We start from the raw sequence: 24,356 nt of genomic DNA, 5'->3' as shown, positions 1-24,356 counted from the left end.
TCTCTTCTAGATGAGACTGAAAAAGAGGTCAAACCATTTGACAGTATTCAGTGTCCATCTCCTGTTCTTAATACTCCCTGGATACCATTTCAGAACTCCTGCTACAATTTCATGATAACAAAGAGTAGATATATAGTAACAGCACCAGATGAAGTTCATTCTAAATGTCAGACGTTGAGTAAGTATGTTACATGACTGTTATGCATTGCATATGCGCATTCAAAAACAAATCTCACCTGAGTATATTATAAATATTTCTAATTAGCACTAGTAACTAGATCTCAAAGATGTTCACCTCCTAATTTCTACATTACCGATGACAAAGTATTGAAATTTGTGTTTAGTTAAAATGGAAAGTATAGGAATTATCTCTTTTTTTTTGCCCACCCATTAGAGATCTAGCCTGTCTTTACACTTTATAAACATAATGGGTTCCACTTCAAAAAGGAAAAAAAAAAAATTACACTGGGGAGCAGAGAGCTGGATGTTCAACTAAGTTAGGCTGCGGGCAAAGTGAAAATAGGTCAGTTTGAGTGGTTGAAACCAAGTAAGCCACAAAGAAGCAGCTGTGCTTAAAAGAAATACATGTTACATGCTTTCAGCTCTCAAGACTCTCCAGATACTTCCTGTGAGATCCACTGAGGATTTGTGACTTCTGAACAGTGGACCTATCAACTTTGTAGGAATTTCCTAAGAAAAATATCAAACCATCATTCCCCAATGTGTGCTCTGTAGAACACTAGTTTTAAGAGATGTGCTGTGCCCCAAAAAAGATCCTTGGTAAAATAACAAAGTTGAGAAACACCACACATCTTCACTTCACATGTTAAAGATTATCAAATGTACATTAGTATATGCTTTAAGAAATACTGGCATGAATGGACTAGCTTAATTTTGTTTAACCAATGTTGGTAAGGTTTTTTTCCATGTAGCCATTTTCTGAGGAACCCCTGTTAATTTCCTGAGGAACCCACTTATTAAACTTTTTAAACTCTGATATAACAGTTTAAGGAAAACTTTAAGGAAAAGGAAGATGTGTCTTACAGCCCATCCAAGAGGTTTTATTTATTATAGTCTTTGACAGTGTATCATTAATATAGTTGGATTTGTACCACCTCAAAATAAGCTTTAAGTGAGAAAGAGTAAAGTAACTCAATGTTTCAAATTCTTTACTCTGCTACTAGTTTCCTAGTGCTCTTTAAGACCAAATTCAACGTCAAAATGTCTTAACCTAGTTATTTTAGTACAACAAGATAGTTTCAATTTACATTCTTTCTTTCTACTATTGTTTTAGTTTTGGAGTATATTAAACTGGGAAATAAAAATTATTAAATATATCAAAGTGTTCCAAATAAGTAGTTATTTCAATTACTGTCTATTTTTTATTTAATAGATCCAAAATCACGGATTCTGAGTATTCGAGATGAAAAAGAGAATAACTTTGTTCTTGAGCAACTGCTACACTACAATTATATGGCTTCCTGGGTCATGTTAGGTATAATTTATGAAAGTAAGTTGTAAATTTGCTAATTTTCGCTATTTATGTTCATAGTTCATTATAAACTACTTGTTTATCAAGCTATTAAAGAATAGTTCTTCAGAGTACATGTTTATCAATATATAAAATTACAATTATTATTAGCATAACTTATATAAATATCAAGATAGTTTTTGTGTCTCTGCTCTGCCATTAAAATGCCTTCACCACCAAACTTAGAGTTAAATGGTGGAAAATAATTTCCTTTCTCCACTCTCCCTTTTAGCAATTCAAAACTAACTAAAAATGACCACACTCCCACATAAATCTCCAGTACTTACTTTAAATCTCTATGGATGTGGGATGAGTAAGAACAGAAATACACTTCTACTAATGTTGCATCTTTGGATTTATGCCATTGGCTCGGGGTACACTTAGAAAAATGAGACATATAGTCGGCCACTGGGATAAAGTGTTTGGAACTGTAAATACCATAAATCCAAGATATAATTGCTATGAAATTTTTAAAAACAGACTCTAATAATAGGGGAAATAAGACCAGTTTAGAAATTAGAGATGTCCTGAAATTCATAGTTTCAGCATTAGGGAAAAAATCACTCTATGTGCATAAAATGTCAAAAGTATACATTTATCCAAAAAAAAGGGGCTTAATACAGGGCACAGGACAGTGGTAGCTAAAGGCAGGGTAGGCAGAGAAGATAAATTACTCAAATCTGACCATTTTAAAAATAGCCTTCTCTTAGCTCTCTAACCTCTCTCTTTCTTATAACTACTCAGGTTTTTCTTAAATGTTTATGGCTTGCAGATGAGTTAATGAAAATTAAGCTGTCAAGCCCTGGGTAAGACTTGGGTTCTCAGCTGAAGATGAGTTCATTATGGTAGGACTCAGAGGTGCCCAAGTAATTTCTCCAGTGACACTTGAATATTCTTAAATTTAGGAATGGAAAAAAGGGTTCTCAGATTTATGTAAAAGTGACTGGGGAAACAGTGGTCCCCTATGGAGCAGCAGAGATCAGACCCAGGAAATAGAGATTGCAGTTATACCCACTGATGTACCTTGTTAGTTATATTATCGGAAACAACTGAAAATGTACACTGTATTCTAAAAAGCACTTTCAGATCTGGGTATAAGTGCTTTGTCAAAGAAAGGATTTGCAAATATTTTCTCCCATCACCTTCTTGGTAGCATACTTTGTGAAACAAAACCTTTTAATTTTAATGAAGTTTATTTTTTGTTTTATCACATGGATATCTAAGAAGGCTTTGCCCTATCCTAGGGTCATGAAGACATACTCCTGTGTTTTCTTCTAAAGATTTTACAGTTTTAGGTCTTACATGTAGCTCTATGATCAATTTTGAGGATTTTTTGTATGGTGAAAGGAGAGGGTCCAACTTCTTTTTTCTTTTTTTTTTTTTTTTGCATGTAGATATCCTATTGTCCCAGGAACTATTCTTTCCCCATTGAATTGTCTTGGCACCCTTGTCAAAAAACAAATGACATAAATTGTCCATGGTTTAGGTCCAGAGAAGAGATTTCTATCACTAGTATTATGATATGTTAATTACTTAAATAAAATAGTTATATTCATTTCCATTGCAGTTAAACATATATGTAGGAGAAAGGAATATTGAATAAAAAAGTAGCAAAATATAAACTTGTTGCAAGATGGTGGAATTACAAGTAAATTTCAATTTTTATATTTATAGTTTGCACTTTCTGTATTAAAAATAAGCATGATTTACTGTTATAATTAGAAAATATTTTAGAAGGATACATATAATCATACAACCTTTTAGAAGGTGGGGAAAGAAGAAAGAAATTAGTTGAGTTTGAAATATTAACCTCATAACCAAAATTCAAGTCTTGATTTAATCTCGAAGCATAGAAAAAAAAATGTTTCTTCTCTAGATAATTCTCTTATGTGGTCTGATAAGACCATGCTGTCATATACACACTGGAGATCAGGAAGACCAGCTATAAAAAATGGAAAATTTTTTGCTGGCTTGAATACAGATGGCTTCTGGGATATTCACACCTTTAATGTTGTTGAAGACGTGCTTTACTTTCACCAGCACAGCATTCTTGCTTGCAAAATTGAAGTGGGTAAGTATGCTAACGTAGAGTTCCCACTCCAGGGAAGGAGAATATAAAACCATTATTCACTCCACTAGTGGGAACCAGCAATTGTATTTTTTGAGTGGCTCCTCTGTATTCAGTCCTTTGAGAGGTGCTACAGGCGTTACCAAGGAAGGAAAAGACACAGTCTCTGGTGTCATGGTCTTGATCTCAGGGAGTAAAATGTAACTGGGGAGACAGCATTAAATTCTTTATATTTGTCTTACAAAGGTTAGTCTTAGATTATTTGGTCCAGGCTTACATTTGTTGGGAAGTCAAAGAGATCAATGAAAACACGGGTAATGAAAACAAAGAATACGTTGAGGAGGAGGAAAAACTTGCTGGGGCCTTGAAGGATGGATAAGATTTCTATAAATAGGAAAGTGGATTTGGGTAGAGTTTTGACATTCCATGCTGAAAATGAATGTCCCCCAACCTTGCCTGATTCCTCAAATAAGTCTATTTTTAAATGCATGTCAGTTTTAAATTTTTCACAGCTTAAAAACTGTTATTACGGCCATTCTGCTTTAAACCCTCTGCTAACATGGAGCCCATCACAGTCCCATCCAAGCCAATTTTCTCCCTTCATAGTCCTGCGGAATAACTTTCTGACATACCATTTTCATCAACAATCTCCAGGGATTTCCTGTTATCAATTACTTTGAGTTCATGTAAGCTTTTGAGACTTTTTTTAGAAACCAGTGTCTCCTTCTTAAAATTCTACATTTTCTCTCAGTCTCCATTCTTTCCCCCATTTTTGGTTCAGTAAGGATCTTTTTCTGCCACGCTGATCTCTTAATTGTCCCATGTACAGTGTATACTCATTCTCATTTGCACCTTTATTTATTTATTTTTAACTCTGCCAGGAAATATTCTACCTTCTTTCTTTTTTTTTTCTTTTTAAATAAAATTTTTATTTTAGGAAAGTTTTAAATTTACAAATTTGGAAAGATAGTACAGTCAGTTCGCATATACAACATAACAGTTTCCCCTGTCACTGACATCTAATGTTAGTATGGTACATTTGTCACAACTGATAAACCAATACTGGTAGATTATTACTACCTAAAATCCATACATTGTTCAGATTTCCTTAATTTTTACTTCATGTTATTTTACATTTAGTCATCGTGTCTCCTTAGCTTCCTCTTGGCTATGATGATTTCTCAGACTTTTCTTGTTTTTGATGACCTTGACAGTTTTGAGGAGCACCTGTCATGTATTTTATAGAATGTCCCTCGATTTGAGTTGGCCGATGTTATTCTCATGGTTAAACTGGGGTTATGGGTTTGGGGGAAAAATACAGAGGTAGTCATTGTCATCACATCCTATGAAGGGTATATAATGTCGACATGACTTACCTGTCACTGGTCACCTGGCTCTTATAATGTCTCTCAGTTTTCTCTACTGCAGATACTCTTTTTCCCCCTTCTCATCCTGTACCCTCTGCAACGAAGTCACCATACTCAGGCCACTCTTATGGAATGGAGAGTTATTCTCTGCCTTCTGGAGGTGGGGAGTGTCTATATAAATTACTTGGAATTCTGCACAGAAGATTTGTCTATTCTCTCCCATTTAAAACTTTATTTAGTCATTTATTTATATCTGTCATTTATTTATATTTATTTATATCTTTATGGGCTCCTAGTTTTTTTATACTTTGAGTTATAATCTGATAAACTTCATTATTTAATATTTGGCTCAAATTGTTCCAGATTTGGCCATTGGGAGATCTTTTACTTGGCTCCTGTATTCCTTTGAAATACCCTCATCATTGTGGTTTTGTTGTTGTTGTTTGTTTTCAGCTGACTCTTTGGTAACCTTACTTCTTTTTGGCCCTAATTTCACCTAACCTAGACTCTGGAGACCTCATTTATCAAGCAGGCTTTCTGACACCCTTAATTCAGATGAATCTTTCCTTCTCTAGTCAGTCACACATATTCTAGTAGTTAATTGTTTTGCCCTCATTTCAAGTGTTGTTGTTTTCTGTGCTTAACTAATACATGAGCTCCTTAAATGAAAGATGCTATTTATGTCTTTTTTGAATCACCCAGACAATTGTAATATGTGAGAGCCTATTACATATGCTGTGGCAATAAGAAAAAGAGAGTATGATTTGACTTCCATTATTAATGAGAAATTCAGTTTTATTTTAAATTTGAAATGTTTGCATGTCCAGCCTTACCCAAAATATATATTTTAAATAATTTAAATTTAATTACTAACACTTTTCATTTAAATATTATAGTTGACTACAAGGAAGAATATAATACTACTCTGCCACAGTTTATTCCATATGAAGATGGCATTTATAATGTTATTCAAAAAAAGGTAACATGGTATGAAGCATTAAATATGTGTTCCCAAAGTGGAGGTCAGTTGGCAAGTGTTCATGACCAAAATGGCCAGCTTTTTCTGGAAGATATCGTAAAGCGTGACGGGTTTCCACTGTGGGTTGGACTCTCAAGTCATGATGTAAGTCTTGTGTTGTTTTCCAGAAATTTTCCAAATACGTTAGAAGGTTGGAAATTTAAGCACAAAATATTAATTCAAAGTATAACATCAGTTTAAGTCTGGGGCCTGAATTTGCATAGCATTGTACTTTCTTATCTTTTTATAACATAGAACAAATAGAAAATTGTAATTGTCGGAGGCATTAGGGCAAACAGCCAGGACTGCAGCTGCCCCCGACACTGCCAGGCCATCCCAAGGGCCCACCAGATGCACGTCTCAACACCACCTCTTTAACCTATTTGGGGCAGACCAGTTGGAAAGCTGGTGAAAGGGAATAGCACAGGATCAGAAAAGCCTGAGTTCCAGTACTAGTGACATGTCTTCCATTTGCATGTTGGATGATCATGAACAAGTTATTTAACCTTTGCAAGCTTATTACCTCATCTATAAAGTTACGGTGATAGTATTTTTCTTAATCTAGGATTATAGTGAAGATTAACACAAAAATTTATATAAGGTGCCAAGTAATTCTTAATGTTAGGACTAATGAATGCATAGTTTCTTCCCACATTCCCTCTAGAAATGAGCACTATTTGAGAGTAATCTGCTGGTAAATACATCTTTTGTGCCACAGTTTGAATCCTATTAATTAATATATTCATGTACTGATAATAATGTCTAGTATTCAAAAAATAGACATCTATTGAGATTAGAATTGAAGGCTTAATTTAAATACTCTTTAGAACAAACTAGGGAAAACATAAGGATGACAAATTAGGATTATAGAGTCAAAGGAAAATCAAAAGTAATCTTCCCATATGAGTTTCTTAGGAAGTATTTTCCTCTTCTAGCCTCCTGCTGCTTGATGGCTTCTGTAATATGAAAAAATCTAGCCAAAGACACAAGCCACAAAACTGTAAAACATAAAAAAACAATATTCAGAATAATGTGAAGGTTGGGATTGTAAATCTGTAATTGTGAAATGGAAGCCATTTGCATGTCATTTAATTTCAAATGTATATAAACTCTTCCTTTAAAAAATAAATCTAAACAACAAGTTTATACTGTATAGCAGAGGGAACTATATTCAATATCTTGTAGTAACTTATGGTTTAAAAGAATATGAACACAAATATATGTATGTTCCTATATGACCAAAGTACTATGCGGTACACCAGAAATTGACGTAACATTGTAAACTGACTGTACTTCAAAAAAAATATTTTGAATAATTTAATTTAAAAAAAGAAAGCAACTAAAAAATAAATCTAGAGATAGTTACTATAGTACATTTTAAAATCCTGTTTAAATTATGCCAGAGCAAATGTCTCAAATCAGTGCATCAAAAGTAAACCCCTGATTTTACACATAAGGCCAGACCTGTAATACTTATAAGCAAATAATTAATACCCTATTCCTATATTTCTTAAAGTATGTACATTCTTCTTATTGTTCTTTTTGAAAGCATATATCTGAATTCAGGTTATCTCTATTATTATTAAAACAGGGACGTGAATCAAGCTTTGAATGGTCTGATGGCAGTACATTTGACTATATCCCATGGAAAGATAAAAAATCTGCTGGAAATTGTGTTGTCTTGGATCCAAAAGGAATTTGGAAGCATGAAAAATGCAACTTGGTTATGGATGGGGCTATTTGTTATAAACCTACAAAATGTAAGACTTGATTTCAAATAACTGTGTATTTACTAAAACGTATTTGTTTTATGTACATGATTAAATACTCAAAGGAATGTTTTATAGATTTTAAATCAGGTTTATTCACAAATTCTATCAAAATAATTTTGTTACTTTGGGAAGAGAAACAAATATGATATACCTATTCAGGGAATTGTTTTTCCTAAAGCTGTTCAATTGTTCTATCCCTAGGTTAGTTTTACTCTTGAATTTGTTCATTTTAATTTCACTTAGCAGTTTTTTCAAAGGCTGAGGTGCTCCATTTAAAAAAGAGTTTCACAGCATGTAAATTTGGGAAATATCTCAGATGATTTACCACATGGATGTCTCTAGGAGTTTCTATAGTAAAGAAATGTTTTGTGTAACTAAACATTTTCCAAACTTATATGAGCCTTAATATCTGAGGGAAGAGCCCCTTCCAGCAGAGGCTGGATTTGAGGGTCATCCTTGGTGGGTGGAGCACGAGCTATGAGGAAAAGCACAAGGACCTAGACCCCCCAGGGGCTGCAGAGGCCCGTTGGGCAGGCCACGAGATGCTGGCGGTACTGGTGTCTGAAGCTTCTGGTTCTCAGTGCCTGTCATGTTTTCTGCTCTGAAGAATCCTCAAGAGAAGATTTAACATCCACATTCAACAGATTTAAGCAGAAGAAAATGTGAAAACCTTATCTAGAGAAATAAGCGAATATTAGAAAAGGAGAATGATATAGAGAATAAGGAATAAAGGCACAATCAAGAACTGACATCTTAGTTGTTTGATACAGAAAATCAATGTAATCTCTTAGAAAACATACAGGAGAAATATGGTAAAGCATGTAGAAATGGAGAGGACATCTGTGTTAGAGAAACAGACTTTATAGGATGAAGGAGAATGGTAACAGCTGAGACACAAATTCAGTGCTGTACTGAGTTGAATAGTGTCCCCCCAAATGCATGTCCACCCAAAAGTTCAGAATGTGACCTTACTTAGAAATAGTCTTTGCAGATGTAATTAGTTCAGATGAGGTCATACTTGATGAAGATGAGCCCTAAATCCAAAGACTGGTGTCCTCATAAGAGGACAGACAGACACACAGGAAGAAGGCCATTTGATGACAGTAGCAAAGATTACAGTGAGGCAGCTACAAGCCAAGGATTTCCAGAACCATGAGAAGCTAGGAGACAGGCATGAAACCAATTCTCCCTCAGAGCCTCCAGAAAGAACCAATCCTGCTGACATCTTATCTTCAGACGAGGAGAAAAAAGCAAGAAAAGCCTTCAGTGACTAAAGGACATTCCAATTATACAAAATGTTACAGAGCAGTGATGTGGGTTGAGATTACTGGCCATACCAGCTCAGAAAGTTGATTCAGATCATCAGCACCCCACCAACAGGATGTTGACAGTTTACTTTCCAATTCTCACACTCTCCTCTGTTAGAATTAACAATGGTGTTAAGGGGCACGGGCTTTATAACGCAGACTTCTTGTGTTATAAAGCACAATTAAAAATTAAATAGTTTAAATGGAAACCATTGGGAATTGTTAAAATCTGAGAAGCCACACCTACTTTTTTTGTTTGAGAAAGATTTTGCTGTGCAGATATGTTGCACTTTGTAAACAAATTACCAAATTTCACTTGTGGGTGTGATTTTTTTTATAGCAAAGCAAAACTAGGTTTTTATTATCAAAGTGAAAGGAATGCAAAGACAGAAAGAAAGAATTTTAATTACTATTTCAAAGTAGTTACAGGCCTACCCAACCTGTCTTTTCTTCTTTTCCTATTCTGTCTTCCTAATTGTTTCTACTTTAGTCTAAATCCATCTCAGAGGGCTAGGTACGTCCTTCTGTATTCTCAGTTTTATAAATGGTATTCCAAAAGGCTAACTAGAATGCACACTCTTAGAGAGTGGACTGTAGCTTTCTCTGCTGTGTATTGAGATGAATGCTTCTTACCCACAGTGTCAAATAGGGATGTTTAATGAGATTTAAAAGTCAGTCATTCTTTCTGTGCGTTTTTACAGTTGTGTCTAACATTTTTATAGCTAAAGAGGTGTCTTCTCATACATACTCGTCAAGATGTCCAGCAGTAAAAGGGAGTCAGTCACAGTGGATCCAGTACAGGGACCACTGTTACACGTCTGACCAGGCATTGCACAGTTTCCTAGAAGCCAGGTGGTTTTGTCCAGAACTTGGTGAGTTAAAATATGTTGATTTTCTTTGACTTGATTCAATCATTGGGGTTTTTTCTTAAGGAAATCCTTTAAAATAAAAATCACATTTTAAAAAATATTTCTGAAGCACTCACTAACTATAATAGCACCATAATCTAATTGCCCAGTGGTGGGGAAATGGTTAAGTATTTTATAATACATGAGCTCAATGGACTATTGGTACAGCCATTTAAAATGATCAGTGGAAGATTAAGTGCATAGGAAATAAAAGTAAATGGGAAGAAGTAGAATAAAAAATTGCTAAGTAAACTGTGTGTGAAAACACTGACAAATGAACCATTTTAAATATAGCTAGATATGCTTAGATGAAGGTATTAAGTGATAGATTTTTTTGTACAGTCTGTTAAGCAATAAATACAAAATCATAGATTTTTTTCATACTTAGTTATCAATAAGTAAGCTTAGCCTGACCAGGGTAACGAAATCCAAGAAGCATGGATTGTTCATCCATTCTGCAAAAGGAATGGCCCACATTTCTGAACATTGTAAGGGACGGGACTTTTTGTCTTCAGATTTAACTATTTTTAGAAAGAGCAGCAATGATTGACTCTCTCCCATGATAAACTTAGCATATAGTCAAACTGTGAAATGACTTCTGGGGAGACCATCTAGGGTATTTCAAAGACCTGCAGCCTTGGACAGCCATTTAGCCAGGCAGATGACATTTATCTCATTTATTTTGCTACTGGTGGAGACACTTAACTGATTTAAAAATCTCCTTGTGACGGCTTCACTACATGGTGGGAACTTTTGTGTGGGGACTGGTTGTGTGTTATACATGTTTATGTATGCACGTGATGGGAACTACTCTGAGCTCTCTCTATATATGTTCTGAAAGAAGGAAGCCTCTTGCTCCTAGAAGAGAGAAGAGAAAGGTTTACTGTCTTTGTCGTGTGGGAGTTAAGCACTTAAGCTTTGGAGGCAGACAGGTCTGGGTTGCAATCCCAGCTCCCACACTTACTAGCTGAGTGATATTGTGGAAGCTACATAATTGTTTCTCTTTCTCATCTGAACAATGAGAATGAAGAGTACTCACTTCAAAGTTTGGGTAAATGTTGGGTTGTTGTAGGAATGAAAGAAATGAGACAGTGCCCTGCAAATAGCATTCAAAACTATTCTTATCATTAGGATTGAGATTGACTTTGTAATTCTAAAACTGGCTAGCTGTGTAAACCTGACCAATTTACCTAATCTCCTTGCCCCTCCATTTCATCATCTGTAAAATAGTAGTAGTACCTTCTTCTACGGGATTATGTAGTGTTAAACAAGGTAACGTGTGACGTGCCTGCACAGTGTGGGGATCTGTAAAGGAGTAAAGGCTTTCTTTTGTCCTTTTTTAAATACCCCACATCTCAAAAGAAATGCTTAATTCAAGTCTTGTTGGGCTTGAAGACTATTTGATTCCATTTAGGATTGATTTCCAAATCTAGTTATTATTTTATTTCTATCCCTTTCCTGACGATGATAATAACACTTTTTTTTCTCTGTGGGTTTAGAGCAACCAATCACACTTCAAGAATACTCACCTGTTCAATTCTATACTGTATTTAGGAACTTACAATTGCATGACCAAGTATGCTTATGTATATAAAATAGTATTAAAAGGAAGGCTAACACTCTCCAGCATCCCAAACCTATTTGTTTTTATTTTCATTTTAACAGAAGCAAATTTAAAGCAGAGTTATGATACAGAAGGAGAGAGTGTTAAAAATCTAGAGGGGCACACAGATTTCTACCATTACACAGCCCACTTCTTCCGACTAGCTAGCTGTTCATACATGAAGGTCTCACTGGTTAGGCAGTTCCAACATCCAAACTATTACCAGGGACATATTTTGAGGAAATACAAAATTTCTATATACACAATTTCAATCTAGAAATATTTCCAACTTTTTTGGAAGCTATTACTGCTATACTTTCAAAAACCTGACCTAAATACCAGATTTTCAGAACATTCTCTGTATCAAATTTGAATTTCTCCATGATCTTGATCATGATCGTTTTTTTCAATGCCTGGTTGAAAATAAACCACTTCCCTAGTTTTCATAAAGCTGATTGGTTTGGGGTTTGTTTTCCTTCAACAGCTCATTCTGCAACTCTCGTTACCATAGAGGATGAAGATGAGAATAAATTTGTGAGCAGACTGATGAGGGAAAATAATAATATTACCATGAGAGTTTGGCTTGGATTATTTCAACTTTCTGCTGGTAAATGACATATCTGTGTGTGCAGTGTGCAAAGAGCATTCAAACTTGTCCTAAATACCGTGTCAGCCTCACTGAAGAATGTCAACTGGTGGCCAATTCAAATGCTTCTTATTGATGAATAAGCTAGGTCTGCTGTTTTAGAGGCTTAAAAATTCCTGATGAATAAATGAGTAGCTTATTAGTAATGATGGAAACACTAATGAAATAGAAAGTCAGATTAAAATCAACAGAAAGTGTTTTAGAGGCATAAGATAGTTGGGTCAACAGGATATTTTTTTCTCCTGTGGCAATATCTGTGCCCCCTGTGTCCCCACAAGGAACCCATCTCACTTACTTCCCTTAGAGTTTTAGTCTCTATTACCCAGTGTTTCTGTAGCTTATAACTCTGTTATTCAGACAGTTCCCTTCTTGTTGGAACTTTTTTTTTTTACCATAGAGTGAAATTAAGCCTTAATAGTGATTTTTTTATACTGTCTTAGTAAAATTGCAGATATTTGGTTCAAAAAGATTTGTGGAAGTATTTTTCAATAGGGAATACTAGATACAGGGTTTAAGTGCACTTGGAATTGATAAAGAATGAATTAAGAGTAGAAATTTGATAGAAGATTAGGAAGTCTATTTCACATTTTATGCAAAGTTGAATTCTAAATAATTGAAATAAATGTGAATTCCAGAATATCAAGTATGTGTCAAAAAGTGAACGAATTCAAAGTTGGCCATCTAAATGAATTATAAATTGACTTTATACTATCACCACAAGGTGGTGCTACCTCCCCCAGCAGCACATTGTGAATGATGGGGGTGGAGGGATGGGGAAAGGGATACAGGTCTTTAGAAATCTATCACACAATAAATGTGCAGGCATTTTGCCCTTTAATCAAAACACCATATTCTATGTTAGTGCTGTCTACCAGAACTTTATACAAAGATGCAATTGGTCCACTGCACTGTCCAAGGTAGTAGCCACTAGCCAGGTAGGGCTACTGAGCACTTGATATGTGACAAGTGCATCTGACAAAGTGATTTTTTTCATTCGTTCACTTTTAATAAATTTTATTTTAAATAGTGGCATAATGCAGTTCTAAATAAATAAATTGTATGAGTTACATGCCTTTTTACCTTAGTTATGTTGCGATAAACATAGTTGTACTTAATTTCTTTCTTTAGATCAATCTTGGAATTGGTTAGATGGATCAAAAGTGACATTTGCCAAATGGGCAAATAAAATTAAGAGTGGTGGTGGACAATGTAGCATTTTGTTAGCTTCAAATGAGACTTGGATAAAAGTTGAATGTTCACGTGGCTATGGAAGAATTGTCTGCAAAGTTCCCTTGGGTAAGTATGTAATCTGTTCTTAAGGAATATTTTTGCAGAACAGGTCAGGAAATAAATGTGCAATTCAATTATGTGCAAAGTTTTGTACTTCATTCTGAAGTACTTAGTCCTTACTGTACATCCAAACAATATTAAGTCTTTTCTCCCTTGGAAAAACAGATTATAAGAGACAGTAAATGCACAAGATGTCTAGGATGCCCAGAGGGAAGTTCTAAACTGTCTATAATTTGTGTAACTCTTTCCTAAGAAAAATAGAAGCTGCCAGAGTATTGGAGAAGTCATTTATTTGAAAATGTTAAGATGTATTTTATTCTATAATTCAAATAATGTAAAAGCTCAAAGGTCTAATTCTGAAGTTAGTTTGCTTTCTTTCTCCTCATTCTTATAAAACTCATGATTAACTTAACAATGCAAAACCATATTTAATTACTTAAAATGTCCTGAGTATCTATAGGAAATCATAGTTTGAACTTCTGTTTCATCACAGTTCATACATAAAATAACTATGAAAATCTTATTGTAATAAGCTCTAAAATTTTCACATCAACATTTTTAAAGATTAGTATTAAAATGTCCATTTTGGTGTACAAATATTAAAATAAAACTCCAGCCCTTGGTGATCAATATCTATATAGTTATGCATCGATTTAGCAAATTTTTAGTGTCTGTGTCCTGCCCTGTTCTAGGTACTGGGGTGCACCTGTAAATAAGACAGATAAGACTCCTTTCCTCACAGAGCTTACAGTCTAATGAAGGAAGATAGATAATGAGTTACCAAGCAGGCCCATTTTTAAAAGAGAGGAAAATATCAAATAGTTATAAACGCTATGTGATTGACCAGGGGAATGACTACTCTAGATCAGGTTATCAGGGAAGACATCTTAGTGCAGGAGACATTGAAGCTGAAATCTGAAAGGCCAGCCAAGCCCTGGGGATCAGGGGAAGAGGCATACCAGGCAGAGGTACCAGTTGGAGCAAACAGCCCAAGGCAGAACAAGCTTGATGTGGACTCAGGAAGAGCTAGAAGGTAGACAGGTTCTAGCCACTTGGGGCCCTGGAATCCAGGTTCTGTTCTGAGTGGAATGGAAAGTGACCAGCAGGTTTTGGGGATGGGTGGGAGCAGGGTTAGGGTGGTATAAATCAAGAGTTCTATTTTAGCATTTCGAGCCATCCATACGGAGATGAGCTGTACATATGGACCATATGGAATGTCTAGTGTGCAACTGGACATATGAGAAAGAAGGGAGGCCAACAGAACGATGGTATCAAAGCCACACAGGACAAAACAAGTCCATCTCAGCAGCGGGTAGACAAGGGGCTGGGACAGTATTTGAATCTGAATAGCTAGGAACTGAATGAGATCATCCTGAAGACTTAAATTCCTTTAAAGCGAATAATACATTATTTGGCCCTAGGTAAGTCAAACAAACATTTGCAACCTTAAGCAATTTGTTATCAAACTAAGGTAATATACTGGGAGTGATCGTCTCAAATGGGTGATGGGAAGGGAAAGTGAGAATCATGCTAGTGCTTTAATGTCTTTGGAAGAGAATTGCTATAGCAATGAAGAGGATTTGAACGAAAAGAAAAACAGTTAAATTGGAAAAGAAGGCACTTAAGTGTTTGATGGTGAGTTTGGAGTCTGTGTTAATGCTATGAAACATCAGTTACTTCCTGTATCTAGTTGGTGGTACAGGGTTCGCATATGTGACACACGCCTAATGTATAAAATCAATAATGATCACTCTTCTACCCTCCCCGCCACTGTCAAACCTCTCCCTACACCAGGCCCTGATTACAGAGGAATGGGTGTCGCGCTTGCTGTGCTCTGTGTCTTAGCTCTCATCAGCGGGCTGATTTGGTTCCTCTTCCGAAGGAACCGTTTTCACTGGGCGGGCTTCTCTTCAGTTCGGTATCAACATGGAGCCAACGAAGATGAGATTATGCTTCCTTCTCTCCATGATTAAACTCTTCTAAAGGTTTGCTAATTTGCACTGATGGTTTAAGAAAAATGAGCCATTAAAGCTTTCCCAGGGTCAGTATTTACTTTGTTTCAAAGCAGCAGTCTTAAGGACTTTTTCTTTTTTTTTTTTTTGTTGTTGTTGTTGAATTGCTATGCCTGTAATCACAATTACCCACAAAATGCCATGTTAATAACTCTACTTAATAGAATAAAAAAGAACCAAAGCTGGAACTAAAGTCCTAATTGTTCATAGGGTAATAAGTTTAATGTGCATTTTCTCTGTAAGAATGTGGCTGCTAACTAGGATATGTATATTTTAATAGCATTTTAACACAATGTCTTAGGAAATCAAAATTAGCATATTACTAGGTCACACATCTACCTTTTAATTTTTAAGAACATCCAAGCCAAATGCAAAATTGGTATCTCAAAGTGAAAACATAACTAAATAACATCAACATTGTTTTAAAAGTCATTTGTAACATTTGGGGGAAATTATTGAACAATGAAACATGCTTACTTTTTACACAGCAAAATGATGCATCTTGGCAAGCTTTTCTTAAACTGTTCCAAAGATACTTCACACCAAAATTATTTAAGTGAAAATGTTTTGTTCTGTTATACTTATTTTTTAAAAGGCTTTTAAAGAAGATTCAGTACCTAACATTTTTCTGAAGTGTGGGAACATTATTTTTAGATTGATTAAATACCCTGCAGCAGTGTGTTTTTTGTCTTATGTACCACATACACTGTTTTCTTTTTAAAGGGAATCAGCTGATTTTTTTAAATTTCACAATTTATGTACTTTACATGGTATGGCAACTTCTGACTAAGAAATTTTTATTATTTTGTTGCCTTTTAACATAAGCTAAAGAGAGAAGGAGTCTGTGAAGGAAACTGTATATCTTACTTCTGTAAAAATGAAAATTTTACAATGAAATTCTAAACCTGTGATTACTACTAAAATAATTAAAATTATGAACGGTTAAGGAAACACTGTTTTGTGGTTTATCATTTTAAATTTTACCATCTAGAATATATTAATAGTAGCTTCCACTGGATATGGTGAATGTTTTACTCAGTGTTTAACTTATATTTGTACTTTAGAATATTTTTGTATAAAGTCCACAGATTTATTTTAAAATTTAGAGTGTTTATACTATGATAACATTGTAAATAATTTTCTAAGACGATTTTAGTGTAGTCTAAAACTCTATAGTATAATTGTCCTGAGCTTTTTTTTTTATTATTGAATTTGCAGAACTGATTTTCTTGCTCTATGATCTGTAAAGTTTTGGTTAATAAGACTTTCTTCAAAGAACTAAACCAACTTGATGCAAAAAGTACAGGTTTATATAGTAGTGATGCCATAGTAAAGTTGTTTTCTTTTATTTTTTTAAGTAAAAGTGTTATTGATCCTTGTGGGGGAAAAAATCTCTAAATTGGGCTTATTATCTTAGTCATATAGCATGACAAGAAATAAAGTGTCCAGCTATTGTAAAGCAAGGCGTCCTTAAGATTTTGTGTGCATTTATAAAAGAACAAACATAATCATTCCTACATCTCTGAATGCTTGATTTTAGGCCTCTTCTTGGGTTCCTCTGACTCAGCGATTCTTTTAACTACTGGATCAGCAGAGATTTCACCTATGATCCACTTACTTCTCACTCTGTGCTCCCCTAAGGGGACCTGTGCACCACCTCCCCCCCCACATCAACCGCTCAACAATGGCTTCTGAGTGAGTCGTTCAAACATCTAGTTCTCCAGGTTCATGTTTCTAACTCCCACTGAACAATCCTCATGAGGTCCATCTCAACATGACCAAAATGGACCATACTGTGCTCCTTCCTCTTTTCCCCTGTCCCAGATGTCTAGAACTGAAGACTGCCTTTTCCAATCTTCCTAACCAATCCAGCCCCTACATGTGGTCTGACAAAAGTGATCTTTCAAAACCAGGCACTTAAAATACCAGGCAAATACACCTGATGATCAGGTACAGGGGACACATTTAGAAGTGACACCAATGACTATCCCCTCGCAGCTTGTTCCCTTCCCGGATCCCAGGGCAAGATGTCTCATTATCTGGGAGATTGCCCAGCAAATGGCTGCTGCAGTGTTGGCTCCCACCGTCCTGACCCCACTGCTGAGTTGATGCAAGGGGAAGCCAGAGATTCAGATTCCTTTATCCTACGTTCATTTAACCCTAAAATCCCCTTGGAGACACAAAGACCTAATTGTTGTTAGCTCAACAAACTTTACCTAAAAAGACAAATTTTAACTAGATCTCAAAGACCTTTTTTTTTAAACTAGACCACATGATCTATGCAAAGTTAACTCTAATTCATTGTATATTCTAAGTTAAAACATTCTCACAGTAGTACATCTCAACAAATTTAGTATGCAGGTATTTCTCTTTTCCAAGCGAAATTAATCATCATCAGAATTTGAGACATTTTTTCTATTCTCCCAAAGTCTTGTTTATATTCTCTTTAAATTAATATGAAGACAGCATACCCCTTGTTTCCTAAGCTAGAAACTCAGAAGTCATCCTTAAATCCTCTCTTTTACATCTCTCTAAATGAACAATTCTGTCAGTTTTACCCCACACTTCTGAGTGGCTGTCTCCATTGCTGGCTGTCTTAATTCAGACCTTTATCCTTTTTTTCTCCCTAGGTTATGTGCATGAGGCTCTTCACTGGTCTTCCTCATCAGCCTTTCCTCTTCATCCCATTTTTCCCATTCCTGGGCCTTGGGGAGCTGAAATTCACAGAGGAGAACCCCCCCGCCGCCCCCTGTTTCAGCCTAAAGTTATCTAGGCCTGACTATCTCAGGCCAAAAAGGAGCACAACAATGCCCAGCCAGGGCCTTCCCCAGCGACCTTATGTGGATTGACGTCAGTGCTGAGAAGTCCTACAGTTCTGGTTCCCTGGCCAAACATACTTTTAATGCAACATAGGATCAAGTCCTTATTACTCCAGTTGCTAAACAACAAAGAGGCAAAGCCAGATAAAATTGGAATCCAGAAACTGGGAAAACATTGGTGATCTTAGCCAGTGGAAATGCAGTGGAGTGGTGAGGCCAGAATCCAGATGGAAGTGAGCCGATGAGTGAAAGGGAAATGAAGAAATAGAGAACATGAAATTTTGGGAAGTACGGCAGAGATGGAGCTAGAGAGAGAAGGAGGTTTGAAGAAGATTTTTCCCCAAAGGAGGGGAAAAGAGATTCACAGGTTTAAAAGCTGAGAGGAAAGAAAACAAAACAAATCCAAAACCAAAAACAGTGGACAGAGAGAAGTGGACAATGCAGGGGAGGAGGGGGGCCACTAGTGGAAGAAGATCTTGGAGAAGATGGGATGAGAGGGGCAGTTCTAAACCCACAGAAAGAGGAACCGGGCTTGGAGGGGATGGGAGCACAAAAGAGGAAGACCTGTGTGAAAGAGAAAGGGAAGCAGATGAGTATTTGAAGATGTCTGTCTATGCCTGATGGCCCCCATTTTCCTATTGAGTAAAAGGCAAAGTCTGCTAAGAAAGATAGATATTGAATGGGGTTTCAGTTTGAAGAGAATAATAAAACTTGAAATCGAAATATTCTATGTGGGAAATGAGAGAGGAGAATAACCAAGACAAAATAAAAGGATGGCAGAAGAGGCATACAAGGCCCAGATGAAATTAAAAGCCATATATCAGTAGTGACAACCATCAGGAGAACTAGCAGATTTCCTCTACGTGTGCTCAGTTACTCGAGTAAAGCTGAGGGGAAGGAAATTATGAAAAAGAAAGAAGACACCCCCATCCTCGGAAAATTAAAAATACATCTCCCATGTGATCCAGCAATCCCACTTCTGGGTATATATCCAAAGGAAGTGGAAACAGGATCTCAGAGAGATAGCTTCACCCCCATGTTCATTGCAGCATTATTCACAATAGCCAAGATCTGGGAATAACCTAAGTGTCCATCAATGAATAAATGGTTAAAGAAGATATGGGGTGTGTGTGTGTGTGTGTGTGTGTGTGTGTGTGTGTGTATAATGGAATATCGTTCAGCCATAAGAAAAAGGGAATCATGCCATTTGCAACCACATGGGTGAATCTGGGGGGCATTATGCTAAGTGAAATGTCAGACAAAGAAAGGGATACTATACCATATCACTCGTATGTGGAATCTAAAAGAGCCAAACTCATAGAAACAGAGAGTAGCACGGTGGTTTCCAGGGGTAGGGGCTTGGGTGGAAAGGGAGACGTGGCTTAAGGGTACAAACTTCCAGTTATAAGATGAGTGAGTTCTGGGGATCAAATATACAGCATAGTGATTAGAGTTAACAATATTGTGTAATATACTTAAAAGTTGCTAAGAGAGTGGATCTTAAATTTTCTCACCACAGAAAAAAATGGTAATTATATGACCGGGTGGAATGCCATGGTGGTAATCCTTTTGCAGTATATATCAAGTCAACACATCGTGCACCTTAAATTTACACAGTGTTATATGTCGATTATATTTCAATAAAGCTGGAAATTATTTTTAAATTTTTTAAATTTTAATAAAGAGGAAAAAAAGAGGAAGAGACCCCAGGTTTAGAGTTGGCCAGGTAGATGCAACAGAGGAACAAGAGAGGGTGTGGTATCCAGGCTGGATGTAGAAGGGAGAAATAAAAGGCCAAAAAAAAATGAAGTTAAGGAACTGGAGTCTGGAATGAGGTCAAAGACGAAGTAAGTTGGAGTGAAAGAGAAAGAAAAATAAAAAATATAAGGTGTGATTGGAAAGTAGGACATCATAATGAGAAATTTGAATGAAATACCGTATTATTCCATGCAGAAGCAATAAGTAGTCTGTTTTGACATATTAGCATAAAAAATGAGGAAGTGTGCACCAGAGTTAACAGCGGGGAAAATATACCTCCCTTTAGTTCAAATGACTTAAAAATAAAAGACTGCTGAAAGGGGTTATTTGCCTAAATTAGATTGATTCATTAAGGTGCCACTTCAATTGTAAATCTAACCATTATTTGAAAATTTGTTTAACAGGAAGTAATCCACATGGACACAATATACATTGGTGTCTGCGGTGAGGGTGGAGATGATTTTTTCAAATACAGGACTGCATCAAACTATTCATCTTACTTGTTAGCAGGACAGAGGAGTCCAGAATCAGGATGTTTCAATCTTTAAGCATGGCATACATTTGGAAGGATTTGTTTTGGGTTTGGGTTTAGTGTATAAACCCATATTAACAGTCTGAGAGGAACAACGGAAATAAATAAGTTGAGCAAGACCTTGATACTTTGGCAGAGACTGCACCTGGAACAGCATTGTTTGGCATTCACTGCATGCCCCTGGGTAAGCCACGTCCCTTCTCTGGGCCTCACTTTCCTTAACAGTAAATGAAGACGGTCCCTGTGACCTAGCACTCTTGACTCTCCTTACAGACCCCTTTGGTCAGAGAGATTTCATTGGTGCAATCATGCCATTTCAGACTAGAACTTCAGAGGCATGGAAAGGGTTAGACTTGATTTTTTTTAAGAATAGACTTCAATTTTTGAACAGTCTTAGGCTTATTTAAAAAAACTGAGCAGAAAGTACAGAAAGTTCCCATATACCTCCTTACCTCTCTCCACCTTTCCCTTATTATTAGCATCTTGCATTAGTGTGGTACATTTGTTAAAACTGATGATCCAAAATTGATATGTTATTATTCACTAAAGCACATAGTTGACATTAGAGCTCTTCTTTATGTTGTATGTGGGTTCTGACAAAGGTATAATGACGTGTATCCATCATTACAGTATCATACGTTTCACTGCCTTAAAATTTCTCTGTGCTCCACCTATTCAGGCCTCCCTTCCCTTCCTCCTCCAACCCCGGCACCCACTGATCCTTTTTTACTATCACCAGTTTTGCCTTTTCCAAAATATACAGTTGAAATCATAGGGTATTTAGCCTTTACAGATTGGCTTCTTTCACTTAGCCATATGTGTTTAAGGTTCCTCCAGGTCTTTTCACAGCTTGACAATTGATTTCTTTTTGGTGCTGAACAACATTGCACTATCTGGATGTACCACAGTTTGTTTATCCATATACCTACTGAAGGACATCTTGGTTGCTTCCAGGTTTTGGCAATTATAAATAAATCTGCTATAAATAAGTATCTGTGGACAAATTTTTAGTTATATGTAAGACTTCAGCTTGTTTGGGTAAATACCAAAGAACATGATCACTGAACCGTACAGTAAAGTATATTTAGTTTTGTGAGAAGCTGCCCAACTGTCTTCCAAAGTGGCTGTACCATTTTGCATTCTCGCCAGCAATGGATGAGAGTTACTTTTGCTCTGCATCTTCATCAGCATTTGGTGTTTTCAGTGTTTGAGCTTTCAAAAGCCATTCTAATACGTGTATAGTGAAATCTCATTTTTGTTTTAATTTGCAATTTCGTAGTGACATATGATGTTGAGTGTGTTTTCTTATGCTTTTTGCCATCTGTACATCTTCTTTGGTGAGGGGTCTGTTCAGATCATTTGTGCATTTTTAAATTGAATTGTTTGTGTTTTTATAATTGAGTTTAGACTTGAAATTAAAGCACTCTTTTGCTAATGGCATGAGGCTATGTCAGAGCTTAAACAAGCAGCCTATTGGGCCCTGATTGTTTGGTTCCAGAGGCCCTCACCAGTCAAGTGATAGCTGCATATTTTATACATATAATACAAGTACAGTTTGGTGTTTTTTGTTTGTTTTTTGTTTTTCCTTAAACAAGGAAATGCATTGTCTCACGGTTCTGGAGGTTAAAAGTTCAAGATCAAGGTATCCTTGAGAGTCAGTTCCTTCCAAGGACTGTGCAAGTATAGAACCCTTAATCCAGGAGCTGGTGACAGAAAAATTGTCCGAGGGACACAGTCCACTGAGAGAGAAGCCTTTGAAAAGCTTTCAGGCCATTGAGTTCAAAGGACAAACACCATTTTAAGCAAGTGATCAAAGTTAACATCACCAATGATGAGACAGAATGACCTCGTGTCCCGCGGGGGCGGGACATACCACTTCTGTGGTACTCTTGCTAAAAACCAAACAAACAATAAAGAAAAAAACAAAAACATAACCTGAATCCTGTTCTTCCAGTCTCCCTCAAGAGGAAACATCAGACAAACCGAAACTAAAGGACATTTTACCCAGCAACTGGCCAGTACTCTTCAAACCTCTGTTCAGGTCCCACATTAAAGAGACTGAGGACACCTCAATGCAGTGTATGACCCGGGGTTGGCTCTTAGAACAGAAAAAGAACATCAGAGAGACAGTTGTTGAAATGTGATAAGGGCTGTAGATTAGTTCGTAGTATCTTATCAGTGTTAATCATTTGACCATTGTACTGGGGTTACATACGACGTCAATATTTAGAAAAACTGGCTGGAGGGTTACGGAAATTCCTTACTACTTTGGCAACATTTTTCAGAGTCTGAAATCAGTTCAGATTAAAAGTTCTAAAAGCCACGGAGAGCCGGAGCGCCGGCCGGAAGGCAGCGCGGGCGGGATCTGGCGGCGGGGTCGAGGCGGCGGGTGGGAGGGGTCGGGCGGCGGCTCCGCACTTCCGAGCCGCGCGCCGGGCGCCCGCAGCCGCCGTCATGCGCCGGGCCGCGCCGCCCGCTCTCCTGCTGCCGCTGCTGGGCCTCGCCGCCGCCGCCGCCGCGGGTAAGCCGCCCCCTCGTCGCGCCCCCTCCTCGGCCTGGGAGCCGGGACCCGGAGCGACCGCTTCCCCGCGGCCCGCGGAGACCCTGTCCTTCCCCGCAACCAACTTCGTCGGCGTCCCTGGGCACCGTCCCCGCCTGGCATCTCGCGCTCGCCTGCACGCCCACCCCGTGCGCCCCCGGGGCCTGGTCATCCCCCTTCTCCTCCGCGTTCCGTGGGTTCCGAGAGAACGCCCCCGGGAGGGGGTCGCCGAGGACCTGCGAGCTCCCTCCCTCTCCCACCATGTCCGCCTCCTCGGCGCAGACCCCACTCACGGGGAGGGGTCCCCAAGCTGGTGGCTAATTGACAGGCGAGTAGGGGGACTTGAGTCCCAGGACGAGTATCGTTTCAGAGCCATTCGGACTGAAAGGAGAAGTGGGGAAGTTGGCTGCGGAGATTTCCCCAGCTCGTGTGCAGCGGGGGCGGGGGTGGGGGGAAGCTGGCCCTCTTGCTCTCAGAGTTGTTTGTCCAATTGGTTGATGTTCAAGTTGTTGAAACAGGAAAACAGTTCAGGGAAATAACCCCTGGGTGAAAGTGGAATGTGAACAGGGAGGCTTGGATTCCACTTAAGGCGTGTGGCTTAAATCTTTCAGTCTAGTCTGTTGTTGTGCAAGTGACATCTGCAAAACTACTCATTTCCAAAATGACTGAGAAGAGACAGTTCTACTGAATATATTTATTTGTTTGTTTTTAACAAGTTTCCCATGCAAGCACGTCAGAAACGTTGATGGGAGAAACTCTGTGGAAAGACTTCCATCCAGAACCACCATTGATTGAACAATTCCAGGAGTTAAGGAGCAAAATAAACAAGAACTAAGTGAATACTTGCATGGTTTTGAATAAAATGATTATGCCAGAGTTTGGCTTTTCTTCCCCTGAATTTCACTGCCATTTTATAAATTCCTGTGGGAAGCCTGGTGACAGGCCGGAATATGTTAAAGGATCTCAGTATTGGAGGCAGCAGTGGAGTAAGCAGCTCCGAACTTGCTTACAAACTCAAAGCCCCTTCTCTGAAACCTGTTGTCCACCAGCATTTATGACCAGTAAATAGCAGGCCATCTGCTACCTATGGAGGAACAGAAACAAAATTTTCATACTGTTCAGACTGAGCACGTTAGTTTTGTCTAAGACAAGGCTGGACTAGAGATTCTGTGAACCCTCCTTATGC

At 37.5% G+C, this 24,356-nt stretch overlaps 1 protein-coding gene across 5 annotated transcripts in view; it reads left to right on the top strand.

Moving 5' to 3' along the window:
• The window catches only part of LOC105081940 (CD302 antigen), a 103,634-nt gene that overhangs the window by 58,872 nt on the left and 20,406 nt on the right, over positions 1-24,356 (top strand). For 2 of the 5 annotated variants that reach the window (XM_074363764.1, XM_045507570.2), the window contains exons 27-35: positions 11-178; positions 1,394-1,510; positions 3,408-3,602; positions 5,863-6,089; positions 7,576-7,744; positions 9,786-9,935; positions 12,059-12,181; positions 13,349-13,516; positions 15,305-16,981. In XM_074363764.1, the coding sequence (XP_074219865.1) occupies positions 11-178; positions 1,394-1,510; positions 3,408-3,602; positions 5,863-6,089; positions 7,576-7,744; positions 9,786-9,935; positions 12,059-12,181; positions 13,349-13,516; positions 15,305-15,483 (1,496 nt within the window). In that variant the 3' untranslated portion in view covers positions 15,484-16,981. Of the gene's footprint in view, positions 1-10; positions 179-1,393; positions 1,511-3,407; positions 3,603-5,862; positions 6,090-7,575; positions 7,745-9,785; positions 9,936-12,058; positions 12,182-13,348; positions 13,517-15,304; positions 16,982-17,062; positions 17,218-18,152; positions 19,162-22,940; positions 23,153-24,356 lie in introns of those variants that run through there. The other 3 variants (XR_006720526.2, XM_010971363.3, XM_074363765.1) reach the window with 3 other exon arrangements.

Source organism: Camelus bactrianus, chromosome 5, assembly GCF_048773025.1.
Source record: "Camelus bactrianus isolate YW-2024 breed Bactrian camel chromosome 5, ASM4877302v1, whole genome shotgun sequence".
Classification (NCBI taxonomy): Eukaryota; Metazoa; Chordata; class Mammalia; order Artiodactyla; family Camelidae; genus Camelus; species Camelus bactrianus.
This window is presented reverse-complemented; position numbering and strand designations above follow the sequence as displayed.